Genomic DNA, 27978 nt, shown 5'->3' with positions numbered 1-27978 from the left:
GTAGTTATGCGAGATAGGCCAGACTTAAATTCCGATAAAGTGGTTGCTGATTTAATTGAAGATGGTAACTGGTTCCAAGAATGAGAGATAGTGTATGAAAAGAGCTCTGAATATGGCTAGAGGTATTTACAGGCTGGGAAACATTAAGAGCAGAGGAGCGCAAATTGTAATGACAGACTCTAGGTGTAAAAAAATTAGAAATATACGAAGCTTCCTGTCGCTTGTATACCTTAAACATGATTAAAGACGCAGTAAAACGTCTTGGGTTAAGGTGTCCATACTAGCAGGCCTGAGACAGTCTTTGTACTCAGTAGATCTACTTAAATTAAGCACAGTTCTTAACGCGTAAAAATACATTTTTCCAGCTTATTTTTTCAGGGAAGTAGATTCCCAACAAAAGAGGGGAACAGTAAATGATACCCTTTCATGTACAGGGATTCCACCTTAAGTTTGCTAGCACAAAATTTAGATACTCTTACTAAATGCGCAAACGGCTAATTTTCAGAAGAGACATGACGCTTTACTTTACAAACATGGCCACTGGTTTTTCGATAGATTTTATTGCTGTTAATTGGATTTATGAGCAAAACTCTACACCTAGCAAATTCCCATTTTATGTAGCTTATCACATACAGGGCAAAATTACTAAGTGCTGATTGGCTGAGACAGAGGGCATTTTTTCTTAATCACGAGGGTACTTTTGGTAATCAAAAGGGCATGATTACTTGATCTTGATTGGTTTAAAGTTGCTTTGTAATGAAGTTATTGCTTAGATTTGTTGCCGATTAAAATTTTCTGCAACAATGGCTTCCCATTTTGTTGAAGAGTTTATTGAGGAACTACTAAACACAAGTGAGCACAAAAACACAAAAAGAAGTACGGACTACTGGACTAACATTTTCCAACAATGGGCAAAGACAAGAGGAAAAAATGAGCAATGTCGCGGCATTGAACGGGCTTCCTAAAAGAATAACGTCGCGCGTGAATGGATTCCCGCGATAATTTTGCCCTTTATGTGATAAACAAGAAATCGCAAGTGCCCTCGGGCAATTAAGGATTAATTTCACTGGTGTTTTCAAAGTTTGGAAATACGCGTGAAATTAATCCTTAATTGCCCGAGGACCCATGCGATTACATATACATATCCTATTGACAGCTCGCATACAAGTTTGGGCGTGCGTGTTGATCATCCTTAAAGCTCTATGACAATGGCGATTTTAGCTGCAATTTCACCGGTTTGTGAGGTTTACAGAGCGATATAAATATTTTTAAAAGCAAGTGGATATTAGTTAAAGGTTAATGGACATCGTAGAAAGACAACAATAGATAAAGTCTTAAGTATTCTAATGTTATCTTTGTATTGGCTCATTTAGAATAAAACACCAATATTTAGGAAGGGGGTTATGCGATATCGCTCTATTATGACGACAAAAGTTGCACTAGGGTAAAGTTAAACCCATAAAAAAATATTTAACTGTTAACATGTAATAGTTCAATAGACACTAAAGGAAACAACGAAATTAGTGGTTAATAAAGTGTGTTAGTCTAATATGTATTTCACGGGCTTAGTGACTTCACCCTAAACTTTTCGAAAACGTCATGAAACTTCCACAAAATCTCAACTGGAACTGCACTTAAAAAGACAATATATTGCAGGTTCATGACAACGAGTCTCAAAGTAAACTCTTTTAATTCCAGATATAAGCTTTATCACTTGGAGCTAAGTTTTTAAACGACAACTTTTGCTTTATGAAAAATTCAACTTTATAACACCTCGCAACAAGACCAAGACAAGTTAAATCTTTTTCATAGAAGTCGATGTCCTACACACATCAGTCACCAAGACAAATTCTATGACTCTTAAGGCCGATTTCCACGATGCGATTGTAGTATATGACTCTTAAGGCCGATTTCCACGATGCGATTGTAGTATATGACTTGATGCATGTGACCCGAATCATACCATATAAACGGTCATTCGTCAGGTCGTACACGACCCTATGACTTGTCGTTCGAACCTTAACACACGAAGAAATTGCATTGTGTAAATCGGCCTTTTTAGGGAATATTGACTTACTTGAAATAAAACGATCAACCATAAAATGACTGGCAAACGGTTAAAGAAAATAACATGTTAACAATATAGGACTCAATTATGTTGTAACCCTGAATACATAAAGACAAGAAATGTTCAATGTCAACTAATGTTCAAATATAATGCAAGAACCACAGGATCAAACTACTACTTTCTCTTCATCTTTTGACGTTTGACTTCTTTTCGTACCTTGTCCGCCAAACGTTGTTTTTGCCTCAAAAGAAGCTCCTCATCATCGGTTCCGAAGACCAACCCGGTTTTCCATGCTTTCTCATCATTTATCACCCGTTCCCAAACGACCTCTCTTTTTACTGCGTTGTTTTCAATCATATCCTGAGTTAACGATAGGAGATGGTCTGTTTGTTCATCGGTGAACTTACTCCATGATGGCTTTGCAGATTCAGATGCGATGGATGGAGCTCTGGAAGACATAAACCGTTCTATCTTCTGTTCAGGAGACTCAACTTCAGTTGGTGGTTCTAAGTTTTTGGTAAATTCTGATCGAAGCCTTCTCACTTTCAACACAATTGCCTTCATGGAGTGTGTTTCCAACAGGTTGGAAGCACCAAGTTTATCTCTGACAATGTTTTCAGTTATGTTACCAGTCTCAATTTCAGACTTGAATAAATCTTGAAGTTTTGAGGTCTCTTCCTCGGTCCACTCGACAGGAATTATTGATACCTAAAAGAAATCAGAATTCGTATGCCAATTGTTATTCAAATTACTACGATTGGTATGCATTATAAGAGTACTTACCTCTGTCTTTGCGCAGTTCATGGTGATAAATTTTCTGACAGCACGACGCCCAATATCTGTTTCTCTAACTTTGTCATTGATGCGGTAATATTGAGCTTGTGTTTGAGGTTTGTGCTGTGCAAGGGCAGCCAGTTGTTCTTGATCTTCAGGCAAATGGACATGCACTCCTGATGCCAGAGATTTTCTTATCAAGGTTGCGGAGATGCGACCGTGAAACTTCACACCCTCCCTTTGAAATGTACGAGTCAGACACGTGGATACTTGCGATGAAGTAAGTTTAACGCCATTGGTTGAAACGAACATGTTATCTGTGGCATCTTTGACGTACTTAGGCCTCACCCTTGAGATATACGTATTCACCAGATTGTAAACATCAGCATGAAACCATACAATGGCTGCCCCATAAACACCTCCTGTCTTGTGATTCTTAACTGATACGCGGTATCTCTCTCCATCTTCTTCTCCAGCGTACAGTTTAGCATCTTTGAATTCCTCCACTGTTATATTTGCTGCAATACCACTTCTTCCGGAGTTGTCAATTATTAATCTTGTAATCAGCCAATCCCTTACTTCGCAAAAGGTCTGATCGTTGACCAGCACAGGTTCTCCACAAGCTTTGCTTTTCTCCGCAGCTGTTCCAAGCGCTTTAATTATGTTTATTCGCTGTTGTCCATTTGACACTTTATATAGATCTTCGCTAGAAAGGAGTTTTGCAAAGTCCATGTCATGTTTCTCTAATTTCCTTTTCAGCACCTTCTTTCTTTGAGCAGATGACCACGAAGTTAAAAGATCTCTCCTTGCATGAAGTGTGTCTAATCTATCTTGCCCTTTCTCTTCTTGCACAAGGAATTTAAGGAATAGCCTAAGGCTCATTAGGTATGATCTAATGGTTCCAGGTTGATACTCCTCAGATAGTTGACCCAACCACTTCCTCAACATTACCACTCCGTCATGCCCCTCGACAGTAACAAGATCTATTTCATTTGCTGCTTGAGGGAAATCTTCTGAAAGAACTTTCATGATGCGTTTTACCTGTGACTTGTACTGACCAGCCACTTTTGCGCAGCGATAACCCCCGTCTACGTCTATCAACCAGGAATGAAACTCGTTAAGCAGTGGGCTGTCATCACTACTATCATTGTCTTCAAAACTGACATCATCTTCCATCTCTTCAAGACAGTCGTCATTATCATCATCATCGCTATCGTATACTGATGATTCATCATCATTCATAACTTCCTTAGGCACTTTACCTTGTGAAAGATTGCTTTGGGAGTCAGTATTACCAGCGTTCTTTTTTCTTTCAAAAACAACATCAACCACGCTCTTCCATTCTGGTTCCACACGAAGAAAATCGAGATTATCTACGTTTTCCACGAAATCAGTTAAAATGTCATCCCTTTCTTGCAACGAGCAGTTATCTGACAAGCTTCCAGTGCTACACTCTGATTCGGAGTCCAGGGAAGGGTGATAGTTTGGGTCTAAAATTTCCTCTTCTTCACTGTCGCATATAACTATTTCACTAGATTTGGTATTACCAGCCGTCACTGGTGGTTGAGGTGGTTGGATTACTTGGTCAGCATTTTTGCGGTTGTTTAACTCTTCAGATAGCTCGGCATCGCTTTCACACTGGGAGGACATCATAGACACTAACTGTTTAAAGCTTCGCTTCTTGCACTCTTCATTTCTTTTCCACACGTTATCCACAAGTTGATCATACTCCAAATCGCTGTCATGGTCATCATGTGTATCACCTACCTTTGATTCCATTTGATCCATTACTTTTTCATACTCCAAATTACTGTCATGATCATTGCCTGAATCTCCACTTTCTTCATTATGTAGCTTGTGTTCCACTTTATCAACTTGCTGATCATACTCTAATTTGCTGTCATCATCATTGTACGTCTCTCTTACCTTTGATTCACAACTTTCTTCATTATGTAGTTTGCGCTCCTCTGCATTACTATTGGAGGAGGTCGGTGCGAGGTGCCCAGGGTTACTCACGTTTCTGCTGATAGTTGCTTCTCCTTCAGGATTTTCTAATAATTGATCATCCGAGTCATTTTCAATTTCTTCCTCAGCTTCGATTCTATTCACCAAACTATACTCATTTTCCTTGTCACCCTTCTAAAATTTCACCCTTTTTGCGGCCTTTCCACGTACAGGTGATTTTGATTCGATTTTTCTCTTTTTAGGACCATCTTTAGTTGTGGCGCTCTTTGCTTTGGATTTCTTTCTCTTGGCAATGTGATCTCGTAGCTCTTGAAGCCCAATTCTCGGAGCAGATTTAAGCGCATCTAAGTATTGGTTTGAGTTGGGATTAAGCTTGTGGATATTTGACTGTAAATGATGATGAAGTTGAAAGACACCTTTCTTTGAATGCTTGCATGGAGATAACGGACAAAACTTTATCTTCCTATTAGGCGCTTTCTTGTTTCCATTTATATATACATCTACCTGACGAAAAATCTTATTCACTTTATGTACATCCTTCTGATGACGAGATAAATTTATAACTGATTTCCCACATCTCGAACACACTTTAGATTCCCGAGACTTTTTCCTTATTTCAGAACTACCTTCCATGGTTACTATAATACAAACAAATAGAAAACTGATCTCAATGATAGAGTTGACAATGGTTAGCACAGCATAACAGATGAGTAGAATGATCTGACAATGATCAACACAGCATAAAAGATAATTAAAATGATTTGACAGTGATGAACACAGCATAAAAGATGATTTCAATGATTTGAAAGTGATAAACACAGTATAACATGATTACAATGATTTGACAGTGATCAACAGAGTATAACAGATGATTTAACAGTGATCTACACAGCATAACAGATGATTAGAATGATTTGAAAGTGATCAACAAAGCATAACAGTTGATTAGAATGATTTGACAGTGATAAACACAGCATAACACATGATTGCAATGATTTAACAGTGATCAACACAGCAGAACAGATGATTAAAATGATTTAACAGTGATCAACACAGCATAACACATGATTGCAATGATTTAACAGTGATCAACACAGCAGAACATGATTAAAATGATTTAACAGTGATGAACACAGCAGAACAGGTGATTAGAATGATTTGACAGTGATCACTAGAGTATAAGAAATGATTGCAATGATTTAACAGTGATCAACACAGCATAACATATGATTAAAATGATTTAACAGTGATGAACACAGCAGAACAGATGATTAGAATGATTTGACAGTGATCACTAGAGTATAAGAAATGATTGCAATGATTTAACAGTGATCAACACAGCATAACATATGATTAAAATGATTTAACAGTGATCAACACAGCAGAACAGATGATTAGAATGATTTGACAGTGATCACTAGAGTATAAGAAATGATTGCAATGATTTAACAGTGATCAACACAGCATAACATATGATTAAAATGATTTAACAGTGATCAACACAGCAGAACAGATGATTAGAATGATTTGACAGTGATCACTAGAGTATAAGAAATGATTACAATGATTTAACAGTGATCAACACAGCATAACATATGATTAAAATGATTTAACAGTGATCAACACAGCAGAACAGATGATTAGAATGATTTGACAGTGATCACTAGAGTATAAGAAATGATTGCAATGATTTAACAGTGATCAACACAGCATAACATATGATTAAAATGATTTAACAGTGATGAACACAGCAGAACAGATGATTAGAATGATTTGACAGTGATCACTAGAGTATACGAAATGATTGCAATGATTTAACAGTGATCAACACAGCATAACATATGATTAAAATGATTTAACAGTGATGAACACAGCAGAACAGATGATTAGAATGATTTGACAGTGATCACTAGAGTATAAGAAATGATTGCAATGATTTAACAGTGATCAACACAGCATAACATATGATTAAAATGATTTGACAGTGATCAACACAGCAGAACAGATGATTAGAATGATTTGACAGTGATCAACACAGCATAACAGATGATTAGAATGATTTGACAGTGATCAACACAGCATAACATATGATTAAAATGATTTAACAGTGATGAACACAGCAGAACAGATGATTAGAATGATTTGACAGTGATCACTAGAGTATAAGAAATGATTGCAATGATTTAACAGTGATCAACACAGCATAACATATGATTAAAATGATTTAACAGTGATCAACACAGCAGAACAGATGATTAGAATGATTTGACAGTGATCACTAGAGTATAAGAAATGATTGCAATGATTTAACAGTGATCAACACAGCATAACATATGATTAAAATGATTTAACAGTGATCAACACAGCAGAACAGATGATTAGAATGATTTGACAGTGATCACTAGAGTATAAGAAATGATTGCAATGATTTAACAGTGATCAACACAGCATAACATATGATTAAAATGATTTAACAGTGATGAACACAGCAGAACAGATGATTAGAATGATTTGACAGTGATCACTAGAGTATAAGAAATGATTGCAATGATTTAACAGTGATCAACACAGCATAACATATGATTAAAATGATTTAACAGTGATCAACACAGCAGAACAGATGATTAGAATGATTTGACAGTGATCACTAGAGTATAAGAAATGATTGCAATGATTTAACAGTGATCAACACAGCATAACATATGATTAAAATGATTTAACAGTGATGAACACAGCAGAACAGATGATTAGAATGATTTGACAGTGATCACTAGAGTATAAGAAATGATTGCAATGATTTAACAGTGATCAACACAGCATAACATATGATTAAAATGATTTAACAGTGATCAACACAGCAGAACAGATGATTAGAATGATTTGACAGTGATCAACACAGCATAACAGATGATTAGAATGATTTGACAGTGCTCAACAAGGCATAACAGATGATTAGAATGATTTGACAGTGCTCAACAAAGCATAACAGATGATTAGAATGATTTGACAGTGATTAACAAAGCATAACAGTTGATTAGAATGATTTGAAATTTATCAACACAGCAGAACAGATGATTAGAATGATTTGACAGTAATCAACACAGCATAACAGTTTATTAGAATGATTTGACAGTGATCAACAAAGCATAACAGTTAATTAGAATGATTTGACAGTGATCAACACAGCATAACAGTTGATTAAAATGATTTGACAGTGATCAACACAGCATAAGAGATGATTGCAATGATTTGACAGGGATTGAAATAGGATAAGAGATGATCACAATAAATAATAGCATCGAAAATAACTTATCCAAAGTCCTGAAACATCGATCGATGTTTTGTTGCTATCAAGGGAATTTCTGTTTATAAAAAGCAATTTTATTTTTTAAGTAAGAGCTTTCACCCACTTCATTGTTAGAACAAAGCAGAAAAAATGCATTCTACGATTCATATCTATATGATTTGGAAGTTAAATATAAGTAAACCGATAATTATGTAAGATATTACGAAGGCCAATCATTCTTCAAGTTTATCGGCTTTTTTCTCAAATATTGTAAAAAATATATCGACACTTATACCTTGGATGCTTGCAAAGCGTATTTCGTTGATAACCACTTGCTTAAGGGACGAAATATAACAAGAAACCTATGTTGATCTTATTTTCTTACCGTTTGAAAGTTGCCGTCATCGACGAACACGTGAAACACGAAAACGAAAGTTGAAGTGTGTGAACGCTGACCGCTAATGATGTACTTCTTCGGTAATAAACCGTAGAACCAAAAAAATAGTTTTCTTTAATATGAAACCTTGAAATAGGTAAAAAATTTGTCAAATACCTATTTTGAGTATTTGCTACGGTAACAAAAACCCATTTTGAGTATTTGCTAGGGTAACAAATACCCACTTGGGAGTAGCAAAGACCCAGATGAGTATTGGCTACCGTAGCAAAAACCCATTGAACGTATCAAATACCCACATGGGTATTTCCTACCGTAGCAAAAACCCACATGGGTATTTCCTACCGTAGCAAAAACCCTCAATGGGTATTTTGTACCGTAGAAAATACCCACAAGAATCTAACCACGTAGCAAATACCCAGATCACTCTAGCTCTCTCTCTCTCTCTCTCTCTCTCTCTCTCTCTCTCTCTCTCTCTCTCTCTCTCTCTCTCTTTCTCTCTCTCTCTCTCTAGATTCATGACTGCGTATCTGATACCTTTTCTCCTTTTGACGTTCAAATTATTAAAATGCTACATTTCCCTGCTTTTTAAAGTGAAATACCGCTTTTTAGTTCTCAATAATTATAGATCAACTCAAAGTTACCAACCAATACAAATTCTGAAGTAACTATATTCATCTAAACACGACCAATGTAGCAAATAATCAATCTTTGGTACATCCATAAAAAAATTCACGAAAATAAAAGATATAAACGGATTTTAAAGGTCCTCTAGGTCATTTTTATTTCCACAAAACCCCTATGGGGTCTCAGATATTTTACTTTTTTTACCATCCTCATTTTAGAACAAAACCCCATTCCAACATATACTAACAACTAGACCTAAGACGTCAAGAATTTTTGAGAAGGCCGAGAATCTTAGTCCTTTATAAAATCATTTCATTATACATTAAATGCGTTTCTTCCTCAGAGGGTTCTGCGCTTGTTAAACAAATCATGTTAAAACCGTTTTTGGGATTATATGTCGCAATTGAACGTATTTATTACAAAAAAGCCACTCCGTAGCAAAAACCCATTTGACGTAGCAAGTACTCGCTTTTTGTAGCAAGTACCCAGTTATACTTCTTTTGCTCTGAAAACATTTTATTTGTCAAAGGATTACGTTTTAGGGAACCAACTGCGTATTGTTTCAGAAGAATTAACTCCTATGTATGTGCTAAGTTAAAATATAACACGTCTTTACCGAAAAAAAGTGCACACACGCTCATTTTTGTAGGCAATAGTTTAACTCACGGCATACGGCTGAAAAGTAGCAATTAAAAGCGTTGTGGGAATAATATTTTATGTTTACTTAAATTAAACCACGGTATTTTCATTCGGAAGATGATATAGGAGGCTACTTTTCTGACATTCCAACATCTAGGAAAAGATTGACGTGGACCGGCCCCTGACAGGAATAGGGAGCTCACTAGCGATTGAATCATATCAGCAGAGTCACTTGACAGAGAAATTTTATCTCATGACTTTGATTCCACGTATGAACGAAATCTTACGTGTGAGGAACAAAAAGCACTTGATGTGCTTGGATATGATTACATCATTATTAAACAAGCCGATAAAGGATCTGCAGTCCCTGTCATAGATAAAGAGGCGTATAGCTATGAAAAGCATTGCAGAGCCCACGTGATGACTCTAAAGTATACAAACCATTAGGAAAAGATCTAACTAAGGACATGACTAAAAAGATCAATGAAAAAGTAAGGGGATTCCACCGCAAATGGCATTTTAGTTGACGAAAAAATAACTATTATGGCATCAGGAGAGGAACAAACGGGGAGATTTTACTCACTGCCCAAAATTCACAAGGAAGGATGCCCCGGGAGACCATTACTAATATCAGATTTTAATACTGCTACGGAGAGAATCTTACAATTTGTAGACCATCACTTAAGACCGCTGGTACTCAATTTTTGTATAATGATGCAAACGACTTTCTTGAAGGAATAAGGGACATAGGCTACTTATCCGAAGGGACTTTCATATGCACACTAGTTGATTTTGTCGGGCTCCACCCTCCATGTACCACATGATGAATGATTAATTGCGGGCAGTTAAGGAGGCTCAAGGATGTTTATATAAAACCAGCCGACAAACATCAACATCTTCACCATACACCTTGCCACCCGAATGCCCGCAAGATTTTATTTTTTTTAAAAAGGCATTTCGTACTCCCTAGCATTGAGGAGACTGAGACTCATATTTTCGGAGGAGACGGCTAATTCAAAAAAAGATTGAAGGAGTTATGTGTTTTTGCTCGGAAGAGGCTATCAAAACAACTTTGTCAATGAACAAATTTTACAGTATAGCTCAGTTAAATTTTGAGCTCAGTGTACGCCTAGTTTAGTTTTAAATTCATGCGGACATGTAAGTCAGTGCCAATGCCAGTTTAGCCTTAGGCTTTAGTCCAGTTTGCAACACACCCAGTTTCAGAATGGCACATATAGTTAACGTGTTCTTTTTTACTGCATGACTGAAACACTTGAAAATAACAGGGTGCTAGATTCATGATTGCTTGATTGCCGCCTAACGCTTGACTTTTTGCACTTTACATTTTGTCATGGTCTTAATTTGCTACCCTTATCAAGTAATGTGCTTCAACTTTGGTAACAATGGCCATTGTTATACAAGCAAAATATGACCGTATAGCACCAGTTTTGAACAATGGCAGCCATTGCTTCAGATTACACGCGGGATTGGTTTAACTTCCCGATTACCGTACGAGTGAACAGTTCTGTCCAGCCCGTGTACTGTTGTTTAGAAAAGTGCATTTCACGGCATAGGATAACTACTATACGGTGAGCTGCACTGTACAGAACAACACTGTACTGAACTGTTAAAACTGTTAAATATTGCTATGCAGGACGCTGTATTGTACTAAAGAACACTACACTGATGTGTATAAAACCCGTTAAATCTTGCTATGCATTACGATGTATTGTACTGAGCAGCACTACATTGAACTGTAGAAAACTATAATCTCTTGTTATGCAGTGCGTTGAGGTAAAGTGAACAAATCTACACTGAACTGGAGAAAACTATCAAATCTTTCTATGCAGTGCGCTGAATTGTACTACACAACAAAACACCAAACAGTAGAAAAATGTTCAATCTCAGTGATATGCAGAGCGCTGCATTGTACTGAAGAACACTACACTGAACTGTAGAAAACTGATAAATCTTGCTATGCAGTGCGCTGCGCTGCACTGAACTGAAGAACACTACAATGTTAAATCTTGGAAGGCATTGCTCTAACATTAGTAGACATTTCTACTCTGAACTGTATAAAACTTCTCAATCGCGTTATGCTTTTACGCTGAACTGTAGTGAACAAGACTACACCGAACGGTAGAAGCGGTTAAATCTTACTATGCAGGACGCTGCACTATACTGAGCAACATATCACTAAACTGTAGAACACTGCAACGTCTTACTATGCAGTGCACTACATTGCACTGAACAACTCTGCACTGAATTGTAGAAAACTGTAAAATCTAGCTATGCAGAGTAAAGCACTGTACTCTGCGTAATTAACAACGCTACACTGAACTGTAGAGAACTGTAAAATCTTTCTATGCAGTGCGCTACACTGTACTGAATAATAAAACACTAAACTAAACTATTTCTCAACTGCTTAAGTTGAGTATATACTGCGATGATCTTCATTTGCTTAAAATGTATTTTCCGCAGTACAAATATATGACTTTCACTGAACTCTAGAGAACTGTTACACGTTACAATGCAATGCGCTGAGCGATACTAAACAACCCTACAATTGACTGTAGAGCACTGTTCAATCTTTCAGTGCAGTACGCCGCACTGTACTGAACAATTAAGTCTACACTGAATTGTAGAAAACAGTTAAATATTTCTATGCAGTGCGCTGTACGTACTGTACTGGAAAACACGACTCTAAACTGTAGAAAATTGTTAAATGTTGGTATGCAGTGCACTGAACAGCACTGAAAAAACACAACACTAAACTGTACAAAACATTTAAATCTTGCTATGCAAAGTGCTGCATTGTATTGACAGTACTAAACTGAACTGTGGAAAACTGTTTAATCTTGCTATGCAATGCAGTGCACTGTAGTGGAGAACTCTACGCTAAACTATAGAAAGCTGTTAAGTATTGCTCATACAGCGCGCTGCATTGTACTAAACAACACAACCCTGTTAAATATTGCTCTGCAGTGCGCTGAAGTATAGTAAACATTTTTACACTGACTTGTCGAAAACTACTGAATCTTGCTATGCGTTGCACTAAACTGTAGTGAACAACACTGCACTGAACAGTAGAAAACTGTTAAATCTTGCTATGTACCTGTGCGCTGCGCTGCACTGTGCTGAGCAACAATACACTGAGCTGTAGAAAACTTTTAACTCTTAATTGCTATGCAGTGCGCTGAATTAAAGTGAACAACACTACACTGATCTGTAGAAAATGGCTTACTCTTTCTTTGCAAAGGGATACACTGTAGTGAACAACACTACACTGACTTGTGGAACTCTGTTTAATCTTGGTATGCAGAGCGCTGCACTGTGTTGAGAAACATTGCACTAAATTGTAGGAAACTGTAAAATCTAACTATGCAGTGCGCTGTACAGTACTTAACAACACTACACTGAACTGTAGAAACCTGTTTAATCTTGCTACGTAGTCCAACGCCGTTCTGCACTGAACAACACTACACTAAACAGTAGGAAACTGTTAAATCTTTCTATGCAGAGCGCTGCCCTGTAATTAACAACAATACACTGACCTGTAGAAAACTGTAAACTACTTCTCTGTATTGCGCTAAGCTGTACTCTATGTACTGAACAGTTCTACACTGAACTGTAAAAAACCGGTAAATCTTTCTATTCAGTTCGCCCTACTGTACTGAAAAACATAACTCTAAACTGTGGAAAACTGTAAAATCTTTCTATGCAGTGCGCTGCACTGAACTGAACAACACTACATTAAACTGTAGAAAACTGAAAAAATCTAGCTATGCATTGAGCTAAACTGTAGTGAAGAACTCTACACTGAACTGCAGAAAACGTGTAACTTTGCTATGCGGTCCGTTTAACTGTAGTGAGCAACCCTACACTGAACTGTAGACAATTGTTAAATCTAGCTATGCAGTGCGATGAGCTGTAGTGACTAATACTACATTGATCTGTAGAAAATAGGTTTAATCTTGCTATGCAGAGCGCTACAATGTAGTGAACAACACTAAACTAAACCGTGGAAAACTGTTTAATCGTGAAAACTACGAAAACTACTGAATCTTACAATGCGTTTCGCTTAACTGTAGTGAACAACACTGCACTGAAGAGTAAAAAACTGTTCAATCTTACTATGTAGCTGTGCGCTGTACTGTACTGAACGACATTACATTGAACTGTAGAAAACTTTTAACTCTTGCTATGCATTGCGCTGAACTGTAGTGAACAACCCTATAGTGAACAACACTACACTGAACTGGGAATAAACGAGTCTGTTTAATCTTGCTATGGAGAGCACTGCACTGTACTTTACAACATTAAACTAAACTGTAGAAAACTGTAAAATCTTTACTATGCAGTGCGCTGTACTGTAATTAGCAACACTACATTAAACTGTAGAAACCTGTTTAATCTTGCCACGCATTAGTTCAACGCCGTACTTCACTGAACAACACAGCACAAAACAGTAGAAAACTGTTTTAATCTTTCTATGCAGAGCGCTGCCCTGTACTTAACAACACTATACTGAGGTATAAAAGCTGTTTAATCTTGCTATGCAGAGCGCTGCTCTGTTCTTAACAACCTACACTGAACTGTAGAAACTTTTAAATTCTTGCTATACAGTGCACTAAGCTGTACTCTATGTACTGACCAGTTCTAGAAACAGTTGTAGAAAACTGTTAAATATTTCTATGCAGTGCGCCCTACTATACTTAACAACACAACAATATATTGAGGAAAACTGTAAAATATATCTATGCAGAGCGCTGCACAGTACTGAACAACACTACACTGAACTGTAGATAATTGTCAAATCGGGCTATGCATTGCACTGAGCTGTAGTGACCAACACTACACTGATCTGTAGAAAATCAGTTTAATCTTGCTATGCGAAGCGCTTAATTGCAGTGAACAACACTACACTGAACTGTAGAGAACTGTAAAATCTTGCTATGCAGTGCGCTATTCTGTACGCTGTGTACTGAACATCTCTACATTAAACTGTAGAAAACTGTTAAATCTTTTTATGCAGCGCACTGAATTGCACTTAACAACACAACAGGTTGTTAAATCTTTCTATACAGTGCCTCGCACTGTACTGAACAAGTATAGAAAACTGTAAAATCTAGCTCTGCAGTGCGTTGAACTATAGTGAACAGCACTACACTGAACTGTAGAAAACAGTCACCTTGCGATGTAGTGCGTTCAACTGTGGTAAACAATGCTACATGCTTATTTTGGCTTTACGTGTATTTTTTATAAAGGTTAAAACAGTCTCATAGCAACTTAAAAGTAGAACGTAGAAACTTAACACGTTGACAAGGGCAATATGAAGAGGGAAATATCTTTTTAAAAAAGAAATACTATAAACGATGTAGCATTGTCTTTGTTATGTACTTAGTGGTTTGGTAGTCGTAAAACTAAAGCTTGATTATTTACTACGGTCGCAAATACTCGTTTAGTGTAGCAAATACGCACCGTGGGTAATTGCTACCGTAGCAAATACCCATTGATGGTAGCAAATACGCACTAATGGGTATTTGCTATGGTAGCAAATACTCACTCATTGTAGCAAATACGCACTTGAATCGGACTCTCTCTCTCTCTCTCTCTCTCTCTCTCTCTCTCTCTCTCTCTCTCTCTCTCTCTCTCTCTCTCTCTCTCTCTCCCTCTCTCAATAGAGTCTGAGGACTGAGGATTTCATCAGAGGTAATCTTAATCATAATATTGAATGCTACTTATTATTATTATTTTTTTTTTACTTTTTTATTAGCTCACACTGCGCAAAGCAGTAGGTATCTTAGCGACCCAACTTACGCCATCGCGCACCGCCCTCAGAGGAAGATTTTTGTCATGCATTTTCGAAGAAAAGAGCGCGCGGGGTCGTATGCTTCATATATTAAAGGATAATTATCACATAAAAAGGCTTTCTTAGCTCTCGTAGATAAACCTGATAGCTGAAAACTGACCAAAAATTAAGAACATTTATCCACAGTGCGTGCAGACTCATTTTCCGTAAGAGAAAATACTTTGTCTTAAATGCCAAAAGCGATATAGTTACTGGGTTTTACTTCTTCTGTGCCGTTAACATTTTCCACTGAGGCTTATTTGGTTTGTTATGTGCAAGCCGTTTAATGAATAGATGAAGAATGAATAACACAGATGGATTTATGGTGTGACGATAAGGTTTCGTGAGCTCGGTAGAGACCACCCGGCTAACGAGAACGGAAACTCGTCACGATTTCCTAGTACACGGAGATCTACTTCGAGTGAGCTTGTACGGACGTCAAGGAAGAGACAGTGTTAGGGTTCCACAGTAGACTTTTATTCGAAGAGCACTCTGACACACATCATGCCAGAGTCAAAACTAGTGATCTCTAATCGGCACGCCGTCGTATGTAATCTAATCGGCACGCCGTCATGTATGTAATCGAAAAAGCTTTACAAAGTACTTGCTTAAATATGAACTGGTGTGAGGTTCCATTGTTACACAAATCACAATATTTGAATAAGGACAAAAAGGAGAGGAAAAAAGTCTCTTTGAAGTTAAACGAAAGCTACTTAAATATTCCATCTCTCAAAGAATCTCAAAATTAAAAGGACGGATACAATAAACTCGAGGCCATTAAAATAGGAAACTTAGATGAGAATTCACAGCTCTGATATAGAAAATATACCTATCTTAATTACAGTGGAGCAGCTTAGGAAATAAAAGTGGAACAGTAAATAAAAGTTTCTGCTTAGCTATGCAAGGTTGGTGTGGAAACCTACCTATAAACTCAGCTGCTAACTACCATGAAAACCAAATTTTCCAGATGGACCATTAACTCTTACATTTACCTAAAATTTCACTAGTAATGATGAACAAAAGTACCGACATGCAGGTGCATAATGAAAGCGTGTAACAAGCAAAATCTATTCCAAAAGCTACTGTGGTTTTTTTTTATACATTTTTTGATTTACTAGAATGAAAGAACTTGAATGAACTAGAATAAATTAGAAATGGTTAGATGTGTAAGTTTACGAATAATTATGTTCCAACCAAACACACGGAAAATCAGTAAATTTACCCGTAACAATGGGCAAAGCTGATGTAAACGATAATTTGACAAGTTTTCTCTTCATTCGAACCAAAAAAAGTTTTTAACGTTGTGTCTTGGACGTTTTAGCCACAAATGCCAAGTTTTATTGACTTCATTTTAAATTCTTTTGTCTTTTTGGTAAAATAATTAAATTACGCCCAAGAAATTTAATCGATGGGAAAACCCTTTCATTTCTTCTGAAAGTATTAGCTAATTTCTTGCATGTCATGAATTAAATGTTCTGATATTAAACGTGATGAATCTCATTCGAAAGATCTCTCACGGAGCCTCGTTAAATAAGGAAGATAAAAACTATACCTTGAAGCCAAGTGAATAATACCGATTCTTGTTTTGGAGGCCCGGTTCTTAAACATAGCATTGAACCCTTCCGTGTTGCAGTGGCGCTGTAAGGGAGCTGTTGAGTCAATCATGGTCCTCCACGTTTTACGGCCCGATGAGGTGTTGTGGTATTTCCCATCAGCGATGAGGGAGTGGAGAGAGTCGACCTGCTTGTTGATGACAATAAATCTGAGCTGATTGTCGATCTTCATACCAAGACCGATCTTGGAGAGGGATGTGGTCCAGTTTGTCGGTAACGTTGTCTCTTGTAAGTCAAAGCCAGTCTTGCCTCCTGGAAGGTTGTAAGCACTCCTGTTCCTCCAAAACTGGGAATCGTAATGGAATGTACTCTGAAATTGACATATATATATATATATATATAAATACAATTTTTGTTTTCTTACTTTCAATAAGATATCAGTAAAAGTCTGTTCCAGGCTGCCACTCAGTGAAGACAAGCGAGCGACTCCTGACGTTTTTCAGGGAAAACCCGCAGATTTTGCCCATCCCCTTTGCCGCTTCTTTCCACTGTCTTGTATCAACAGTGAATTTATTCGCAGATTAATTTTTACCTTATTGCCATTAATCTTAATGGTCGGCGTCCATTCTCCATCTCCGCATCCAAAATCCCCCATTTGACAGAAAACAGAAATTGGCTTTGAGTCTAAGCGCAGGGTAACCTCGCCACTCTTTTTCGATCTAATAAATTAAGAATTTTCTTTTGAAATTCAGTGGAAACGTGATGAGGGCCATAGCTTTCATATATTCAGTAAATGACACAAAAAGTACTTTTCGATAATGCGATTCCTTTCATGAGAGAAGCTGATGTGGAAGTTTATCGTCAAGGTTGCTATGCTTGGTGCAATATTATTTTCAGAATTATTATTAGTAGTAGTACTGTTATCTTCATATTCTATCATTAAATTTCGCACCAGCTTTGTTCTTGTTAGTGAATAATTGACTTACACATTCCGGTCGAAAATTTCCTTACACGTCGAAGCTCAAAAAAAAGGCATACCAAAAGTAATTGATTAACTTTTACGAAGCTTCTCGATGAGTCACTTAATAATCAATCGTACAGACATAACAGTGCTTAAAGTCTGAAAATCCGTTTCCATATTCTTAGGAAGAAACTAAACATAAAATATAAATGCTCCTGTTGTTTTCCTTGACTTTCAGTAGTAGAACTAGGAGTGAGCAACTTTATCTCTCTCAGGCCCAAAATCGTCCTCCTCCCTCCCTGAAATAAATTGCTGAAAACTAGAGTACCTGGCGCATTTAACGACAAATCGTTATCAATATTTCAGAAACTTTTATTGTCATTATACAGGTGTACATCATATGACAAACTGGCATGACGGAAATACGAAAATATGAGGTTAACGTTGATCATGATCGAGATCATCAAACCATTGAGTTCAAAATGGTAGTTCAATATTTATCTATATACTAAACGATCGATTCTTTTTTCTATCCATTGACTACAACTTACTTCAAGGCTTAAATGTACATTCATTAACTAAAACATGATATTTTAAATTCCGTCTGGCCAGTGAACAATTGCGTCATATGGTTAGTCGGTCTAAGTGCAAATGCAGTTTGTTTATGTGCGTAAGATAAGGAAAGAGTACAGAAACTGGATTTTGAAATATTAAAACTAACAGTAAGAACAGATCAATAAAACCACTTAGTGTAGCTGCCTGTCAGATTTCAGATTTTAATTCAAAAAAAATCTTCTGCTAAATCTATTGAGCAGTTCTAAGAAAATAGCTGAGCTGTTCTCACCGACAAAGAGTTGTATAACGACCGCACTCCTTAACTATTTCATTGCAGGACATCTGAGTATAGGGTCTCGTGGCTTTTACGGCTTACAGTTAAAAATGTTGCATTTTATGGGTAACGGCTACTCTCTTTCCATTACGTTTTAAAGAAACATTTTTTACGGTTAACTCAGTATTTTAGGACTAGCCGTTAAAAAATGTCAATTTTCAAGCCTAAATGTGAAAATCTTTTTCATTTTTAAGGCTAATGGTTTATCCCCTGAAGACCCTCTGCTTAAGACTCTAAGAGAAGAGTTAACAATTTGTCTGTCTTCCTTGAACGTGGATGTTTCATTAAATTTCTTTACAGACAAGGGATTACTCACCGGCACCCAAATAGATCCAGAGCACACAAAGCGGAAGGACGGCGCAACAAAAGGATAATTGCTTGCATGTGGACGAAACCATTCACAAATAGGAACTGTTAGCTCCTGGTTACTTTGCAGAACAGGCATAGTTTTTTCGCGTTTTTCAACCAAGCGAAAAAAAGCGCGAGGCAAGCACTAAAGGGACACGTGCGAGAAAAAAAATATGGGAGTCCTAATTTTCGTGCCCTTCCTTAACTGCGTGGCTTCTCTGTGCGAAATCGACGTATATTGAACATAAAATATGACTTCTTTGCCAATTTTCTACATCATTTACAAGACCCTGATTGGCTTCGCAAAAATTGAAAGACCTTTGACAACATTTCAAAAAGGTATGTTTTTGACAAATCCGACCAGAGGGCAATTTTTAACCCATTGTTTAATTAGCTTTTAAGCTTTAGGGTACTACATTGTCTACTTCCAGGTGACTTCTCTTAAAACTTTGGGAAATTAACTTTGATCCTGTCATTGTACGAGGATGTACCCCATGGCTTTAATATGCTTGTTTCCATTATCTGGCGAATGCGTTGCCTCATTTCCACACGTGTTGGAGTCATCTTGTGTACCTCCTGTGCCAAAACCAATGTGAGAGTCACAGGAACCACAGTTATTCTCCTGGTTAGCAATGATGCCGATTCTTGCTTTAGATAGACGAGTGTCGTCTCCCACCGCATTGAATCCTTCCTTATTGCAGTAAGATTGCAAGGAGGCTTGCGAGCCAATCAGCGACTTCCACATGTCACGACCCAGTGAGGTGTTGCGGTATTTCCCATCAGCGATAAGGGAGTGGAGAGAGTCAGCCTGCTGGTTGATGACAGTGAATCCGAGCTGATTGTCGATCTTCATACCGAGACAGATCTTGGAGAAGGATGTGGTCCAGTATGTAGGTAACTTTGTCTCTTGTAAGTCAAAGCCAGTCTTTCCTCCTGGGAGGTTATAAGCACTTCTGTTGCTCCAAAAATGGGAATCGTAATGGAATGTACTCTGAAATTAATGAAAAAAAATACAATATTTATTTTCTTATTTTCAATAGGACATCAGTGAAAGTCTGTTTCAGGCTTCCACTCAGCGAAGACAAGTGAGCGACTTATGACGACTCGAAGTTTTTCAGGGAAAACCTGCAGATTTTGCCCATTCCCTTTGTCGCTTCTCTTCACCGTCGTGTATCAAAAGTGAATTTGTTCGCAGGCGAATCTTTACCTTATTGCCATTAATCTTCATGATCGGTGTCCATCCTCCATCTCCGCATCCAAAGTCTCCCATGTGACAGAAAACAGATATTGGCTTTGAGTCTAAGAGCAGGGTAACCTCGCCACTCTTTTTCGACCTACGAAATAAAGAATCTTCTTTAAGGAAGAGACAGTTGAAACTTGATGAGGGCCATGGCCTCCATATACTAAGTAAATAACATGAAGTACTTTTCGATGAGGCGATTCCTTCTAAGAGAGAAGCTAATGTGTAAGGTTACTATCAAGGTTGCTATGCATAGTGCAATATTATTTTCGGGATTATCATTAGAAATAGCACCGTTATTTTCATATTCTTTCATCATATTCCGCTCTGGCTTTGTTCTTGTTAGTGAATAATTGACTTACACACTCCGGTCCAAAATTTCCTCACATGTCGAAGCTGAAAAAAATAACAGGCATGTCAACAGTTATAAACCCTTTAAGAAAAAAAGATGGGATAGCGTTTTCAAATGGAAAATTTACATGTGGAATAGGAAATACACAACGTTCTTGGTTACATGTGTGTTTTCGTAGCTTGCATTCTTAGCGGTTTGTGATGCGCGAGATGAGAATAAAAGCAGCGGAGCCGCGAATTTAAGCAGTATCCAAAACCTCTCACGGCCTCGCCGTTTTTACTCAAGCCGCTCGACGCTTCAAATGCACACTGTAAGACTGCTATCTACGCAGGCAAGCGTTCCCATGTCCATCAAGAAGTTAGTGTGTTTTTAGTGTGAATTCTCAGAAGTTTGTATCGATTTACTATATATCTATATCTCGATATACATAATTATTACAAAACTTATTATTATAATAGTCTAAACAGAGAGAAACAGTAAAAAAACTAGCTTTAAAAATACAGCAGGAGAAATTTTACCCAAACGGCAGATATTTCCATCTCCATAGTACCCTGGTTTACACATACCGTTGTGCGATCCCTTAGTATTCTTGCACACAGCATCAGCACTGCAGTTCGTTTTCCCTGTAGCACACTCGTCGATATCTGAAAAGACTCTCCTTTAATTAGAACGTTAACGCTGCAATTAATTTTAAAACTAATGCAGATTTAAAACTAAAGTGTAAACATCAAATGGAGACCCACGTTGGACCTGATGTCGTGAGAGTCTTGCCATTTTCCTGCAGTTATCTTGGCCATGCAGGAGTACCATCAACCCATTTGGGTATGGATTATTGAGTGCGATTATAATATACCAGAACTAAACTTTTACAAGTACTTTCAGAAGTTGTCCCTCTTTCAAATTCACCATTTGTATAAAGTTTATTACTTTTAAAAGTACAAAGTTGTCCGCCGCTTTGCTTGATGATACCAGTAAGGCAACATATATTTACATTTATCAGTATCTAGTTAATTATCATTAGACTCTGAAACAAGGCTCTGTTTTACCTTTGCAAGTCCGTCCATTCCCGGTAAATCCTGGTTTGCATTTGCAGCGATACGATCCCTCGATATTGTTGCACATAGCATCAGCACTGCACTTGGATGTTCCGTCAGCGCACTCGTTTATATCTGTAAAATTCATGGCAACCGATTCAATAGAAACACATGACCAATTTAATCATTTTATGGGTTGAAATGTGTGTGTTTAGTTTCCATTCCCTTGTTCGTTAAAATAAAATCAGGGCTTTGATTACATTTACCTTTGCAACCATCTCTAGAATATCCAGGTTTATTTGAACAGTTATAGGAATCTTTGATATTGTTGGAAACAGCATTTTTACCGCAGTCTTGTGTTCCTGTAGCACACTAATCGATATCTCAAAATATTCTTCCTTAATTAGAACGTCATCATTGGAGATGTGAAAATAAGATGTGAAAAACAAATTGAGACCTACGTGGGATACGACGTCATAGTCCTGCAATTTTGAAGCAGCTCTTTAGCAAAGGGTTAGTAAAGAGCTGCATGGTTATTGTGTGAGTTTATAAAAAAACCGAACCTTAACTTTTACAGGTGCCTTTAGAAGTTGTGTATAAAACTGTAGTGAACACGAGCTTACGACCGGTTTGACATGACAGGAGTTACCTTTCTTACACCTTGGACCTTTGAATCCAGTGGTACACAAACAGCGATATCCTTTGTTAGTAAAACCGCTTTGACAAGTAGAATTGTTATCGCAAGGGTTATCAACACAAGCACTCTGAAGCGAAAATAATATCATACATTGAAACATGAATAAAATGGAAAACGAGCAGCATTTAAACCAACAATAATGATAATGCTAAAGATAGAAATATTGACAGTGATATTAGAATTCAAGCAACAATTACAACGATTACGACCGGAAACTAGTTTTTTCTTTCACTTGAAATTAGTATTTGCTAATGATGCAACACCTACCTCAGCTGCATGATAAAAATAATCGTCTTTCATCTCTAGGTCGTGTTCGTGTCTTTCGTGAGTAACATTATTCAGTTCACATTTGTAGCCTCCATGACCACTCACTTGTTTATGAACATTAATGCTGACACATTCAGGCTCCATATAACACATGTTGTCACAAAAACTCATTGTCAGAACTTCAACGATGCGAATGACGTGGTTTATGAGACGTTTACCGTCAAATGCTTTTTCAGGGGTAAACTCCAACACGCGGCATTGGTCTGCGTCACAAAAGCCTTTAAGATTCATAAAAAAAACATGAAAGAAGGAAAGCACTAGAAAAAGAGATGGCCATAAGGGACGTCAAAATGATGATAACAATTGAGGATTTACTGATAGTTTCTCCGTTGGAATATATTCATTTCAATTCATCCATCATTTGCTTCCCTTTTTCATCTAGATGAATACCTTTCTAGATAAATTACAGACAATTATCCGTACTGCCATCCGCAGGAAACTTGCAGATGGCAATTAATTTCCACAAAAATGCACATATTTAAGTAAGAAGATTTTCCATTGAAAAAATTCCCCAAAAATAAACAGCAGTAAATTTTCTCAGTAACGAGGAAGTTCGCCGGTTTTGATTTGTAGAGCGAACTAAATTGTTGAAGAAATCCATAAATGAACCAGATTAATGAACAAAGAACGTTTGCAAAGAGCTTGTCATTGCAGAAGATCTTTATTGCAAAACGTGTTTCTCTCCCGAAAAAAATTACTCCTCAAAAGCTACATATCTAACAGGAATCGCAAGTTTCTTGATCTTCCCTGAAGTTATCATTCACTGGAGAAAAATTTAACCACAACTGAGGCAAAAATCCAACTTTACCAGCGCAATAAACACAAAAACAACTCCAGCCGACACAAATAAGAAGACTGAGCGGCATAACAAAAGACTAAGAAGACAATAAAATTTTTACATGTTCGAAAACAAAATACAAAAAAAATAATAAATTGATAAAGAAGTGATAGAGAGGTAGGAAATATTACAATATATCAACTTGGATGACGAGCTCGATAAAAGAAAGAATTAATTAAGAAAAAAGCCACAACAAAACAAAAAGGAGAAAAGAAAACCATACGCAGTTAAATTCACATAAAGGTACTCAAACAAACTATCTGCGAAATTATCTTTTCATTACCAATAATTTATTTGGTTAAGAAGTTTAAGAAAGTGTTAAGCTATCTTTAAACATTTTTTCCATTGTGGAGATGAATAACAAAACTTCCTTAAAACATATAACATGCAGGTGTTAAACGGTTACTGTGACTATGAAGGACTAATGTCTCTTCTCTACATAAATGAGTAATGGTGAGGCTCACCTTGTGATGAGACATAAGCAAGTATCATGAAGCACGAAAGTAACAGAACAAAGATAAAAATTGACTTCTTCATCGCGCGGATCGCCAGGTTTCCGCGACCGACTTCTGGAATTATGCGCAAATTGATGCGAAAAACTTATTTGAATTGTTTTTGTTATGGTAAAAATTTTTTTTTTTTTTTTTAAACAATGAGACTTGGGTGTTTCCTTACGGTTTTTCGTTTTAATTTGATATCTTTGACCCTTGTTCCAGCACGAAAACAATTCACTGGATGAAAATAAATTAACTTTCACGAAGCCTCTCGACGGGTTATCTAATAATCAATCGTTCGGACGTGACAGCGGTTTAAGTCTAAAAATCGGTATTCATATTCTTAGCAAGAAGCTAAACAGAAAATATAAATGCTTCTGATGCTTTACTTGGCTTCATTGGTAGAAATAGGAGTGAGTAATTTTGCCCTTATTAGGCCCAAAATCGTCTTCGTCCCTGCAACAAATTGTTGAAAACTAGAGTACCTGGATCATTTAACGACAAATAGTAATGAATATTTCAGAAACTTTTTTCCACTTTTTCCACAAATGAGTATTTGCTAATGATGCAACACCTATGTCAGCTGGATGATCCAAATAATGGTCCTTCTTATTTGTCTTTCTTCACTCATTTATCAAGATTAATGCTGACACAGTCAGGTTCCACAAACACATGCTGTCACAAAAATCCATTGACAGGACTTCAAAGATGCGAATCATGTAGTTTATAAAACGTCTTCCATCAAATGCTTTTTCAGGCGTAAAATTTCAACAATTTATCAACATTGGTCTGCGTGAAAAGAGTCTTTTAGAAGGAAAAAATATATATATATATAGGAAGTTTGTGTATTGATTTTCCGTTTACAGTGCTTGATATGTAGAAGTAGTGCGCGATATATGTTGCGATAGTGGAAAAAAAACAGAGAGACTATACTTTAATCCCTACAAGCCTGTTTCGTGATTGCGCACTAATCAGGGGATTTTATTGTTAAGAATATTCGTACCATCGTTTATATACTCTATAAATTTGCCTAAAGATGATACTTCAATTGTTACTCAGAAACGTTTTGTTTCTGTGGCGGCATGAGAATATTGTCCATACTGTTCTCTAAATATTTCCTAAAGTGCTGATAAGGAGAATATGTTTAACAATCAAGAGCTTCTTTAGTTGGAGATTAGTTCCTATACTGTCATGACCTTGATGTGTGATACAGGGGTATCAGTTTAACATAACATTGGCGTCTATTTTTTCAAAGCGTTCAACAGATCTTTTGTGAGTCTCGCTGCTCGATAACCTATTCAGTACCTTTTCATGCTTGAAACAACTTCCGCGATTTGTTTATCGCGACTGCCTGCATCGTCAAAACATATAATGAATTAATTTTGCCGACAAAGAATGTTGCTTTTAAAACAGGATAGAAATTAACCGTTTACACCCCAAAATCGGTATTAATATTGTCCATACTGTTCTCTATATATTTCCTGAAGTCCTGACAAGGAGAATTTGTTTAACAATCAAGAGCTTCTTTAGTTGGTGATTATTTCCTTTATTCTCATGACCTTGATGTGTGATACAAGGGGTGATATCGTGAGGAGAATTTAGATGCTAATCACTCTAAGGGGTTAAAGGGTTAAGCTTCATGCATTTGTCCTCCAACAAAGTTGTCTCAAGTTCTGAGATTTTCAGCTTTTCATTCTAACATGGAAAACAAATCCATCTTTCCTGAAGATAATATTTCTTAACCAAAATAGCCAAAGAAAAAGCAAACTGGTTCTCTGAATTAATTCTCTGAATTAATTAACAATTTGCACCCAAACATAAACACTCATGTTCTCCAAACCTTTCTGTTTACATTTCCTATGGAGCTGTTGAGGGGAATTTAACATTTAAGATTTTCTTCAATTGTTTGTTATAATGTTTGATTCAGGGGAAATAATTCTCGGGGGAAATTTTTTTTGTCTCTCTTAACGGTTAAGGGTTTAATGTATTAATCGGTTGAAGCCTGTTTAAATCTATATTTCAGTGTTTCTAAGAGTAAATTCAGTTTGCATCTTTTTTGTATGATCTCCTTTCCGCGTATCTGAGGGTCTCGCCCCATTCTAAGCTCGCCCCGCTACTAACTTTCCGAGTTCAGACATCTTGGAATTTTCTGCAAACAGCATATAATAATGTCCATCCAGATAAAAATTGGAATGATGTAGCGGCCTAATATCGCTATCCTGTTCCAAGCGTTTTGCCAGTAAAACAAAGTGCTATACTAAGCCTCAGTGCGGTAGCAGAGGAGCGAAAAAATACAAGGGAGGTTTTGGGTCGAGTGCGTAATGACCTGACCCGACCCAAGCCTCCTTCGCTTGCTATTGCGCCGTCTACCATTTCGCTCGGTTTTACCAACTGAAGGCCTGTAACTGGCTAAGCATGACTCATGCGCTAGTCTTACATTAAGTAACATACCTAAGGAATTGCAGGTTGATGAACACTTTTCTCGAGATAACTCAATTGTAAACTAATTTTTCAAATTTGTTAATTTTACGGTTAAATACGGTTCAACCAGCAAAAATAAAATTTTTATACATGTATAAATTCTGATGAATCATATTGTAAAAACTGGAACACTGCATCAATACCTTCAACATCATCATCATTATCATTTCGGTTTTAATTGCTGTTATATCAAATAAATGTTGCAAAAGAGAGCTTAAACGGTTTAACCATTCCAAAGCCATTTTACTGACAAAATCTATTTTTATGGGTAGTGTTTAAGTGACAGTTACTGTTATTGTAATACGAATCTGTGGTCAGCACCCCGCGTTTATTAAGATTGAGCCCTCTGTGATCCAAAGGCTGTATCAAGCCAACACTTCTGGAGGTTTTATTATACATGCAGAGCGATACGATCAAGTGAAAATCAAAACAAAGAAACGGAAGAAAACTATCGTTACCTCTTTCCGTCACCAGCGAAATCCGATCGAATTGCCGGAGTCATAACCGAGAGATTGTTAGGAAGGGCCTGAGAACTGGCATTGGAGCTTACCCCAGAAAGGAAAGAAAACAAAGAGTATTAGTTTTCAATCATGCTTTCATAATATATCGATTAATGAATTGAAAATTTTCCAGATGAGTTTGTTCATTTAATTGCTACAGTTCCCAATGGACTGAAGAAAGACAAAAAATGGTTGTACGGAATCAAATAATCGAGGATAAGGATACCAATGGCTAACTTCATCAAGCTAGTTCTGATGAAATATTGTAATTTTGGATTTCCTTTTCTTTTTTGTTTCAGCATACGTGTGCGTCTGCGAAAAGAGGCAACTAAAAAGGTGTGAGGAGACACCATCTCAAGAACAGTTTGGCTTAAGAGTAGTGTCAGGACTAGTGTAACCTTTGTTTCCCTGGAATCGTAAAATCCAAAAATTGCGAGCGAAAAATGTAACTAAAGACATTAAAAGATAGTTTGGCGGGGCACTCTTCTTCATCGTGTTTTTAAAATGGCCGTTACTTCCTGATTTTACCTCTTCCTATCTGAACTTTAAACCAAATAGGACCGATTTACGCGAAAAGCCGGTGACATCACGAGATGAGATCGTACCGATCCTTTTTTTTGGTCAACTTTTCGAATTTAACGAAGAATATCTGTAATGACC

General features: G+C 37.0%; 2 protein-coding genes across 3 annotated transcripts; both read right to left on the bottom strand.

Moving 5' to 3' along the window:
- Positions 1 to 571: 571 nt before the first annotated feature.
- Positions 572 to 17812, bottom strand: LOC131800229 (uncharacterized). Its single transcript, XM_066170231.1, has 5 exons — positions 17750 to 17812; positions 17179 to 17527; positions 5312 to 5445; positions 2852 to 4981; positions 572 to 2776 (listed from the first exon to the last, which is right to left on the bottom strand). The coding sequence occupies exons 1-5, from the start codon at positions 17810 to 17812 to the stop codon at positions 2243 to 2245; spliced, it is 3210 nt and encodes a 1069-aa protein (XP_066026328.1). The 3' UTR covers positions 572 to 2242.
- Positions 17813 to 19103: 1291 nt separating this feature from the next.
- LOC131771851 (uncharacterized) lies at positions 19104 to 24400 on the bottom strand. Of its 2 annotated transcripts, none has more exons than XM_066169809.1 (8): positions 24308 to 24400; positions 22946 to 23223; positions 22631 to 22745; positions 21994 to 22116; positions 21466 to 21591; positions 20958 to 20991; positions 20563 to 20689; positions 19104 to 20346 (listed from the first exon to the last, which is right to left on the bottom strand). In XM_066169809.1, the coding sequence occupies exons 1-8, from the start codon at positions 24378 to 24380 to the stop codon at positions 19828 to 19830; spliced, it is 1395 nt and encodes a 464-aa protein (XP_066025906.1). In that variant the 5' UTR covers positions 24381 to 24400; the 3' UTR covers positions 19104 to 19827. The 2 variants fall into 2 exon arrangements, with proteins under 2 accessions (XP_066025906.1, XP_066025907.1); XM_066169810.1 differs by having other exon boundaries at positions 21514 to 21591.
- Between the last annotated feature and the right edge of the window lie 3578 nt (positions 24401 to 27978).

Source organism: Pocillopora verrucosa, chromosome 7 (genome assembly GCF_036669915.1).
Source record: "Pocillopora verrucosa isolate sample1 chromosome 7, ASM3666991v2, whole genome shotgun sequence".
Lineage (NCBI taxonomy): Eukaryota > Metazoa > Cnidaria > Anthozoa > Scleractinia > Pocilloporidae > Pocillopora > Pocillopora verrucosa.
Note: the sequence above shows the minus strand (reverse complement) of the source record. Positions and strands in the feature narration are given on the sequence as shown.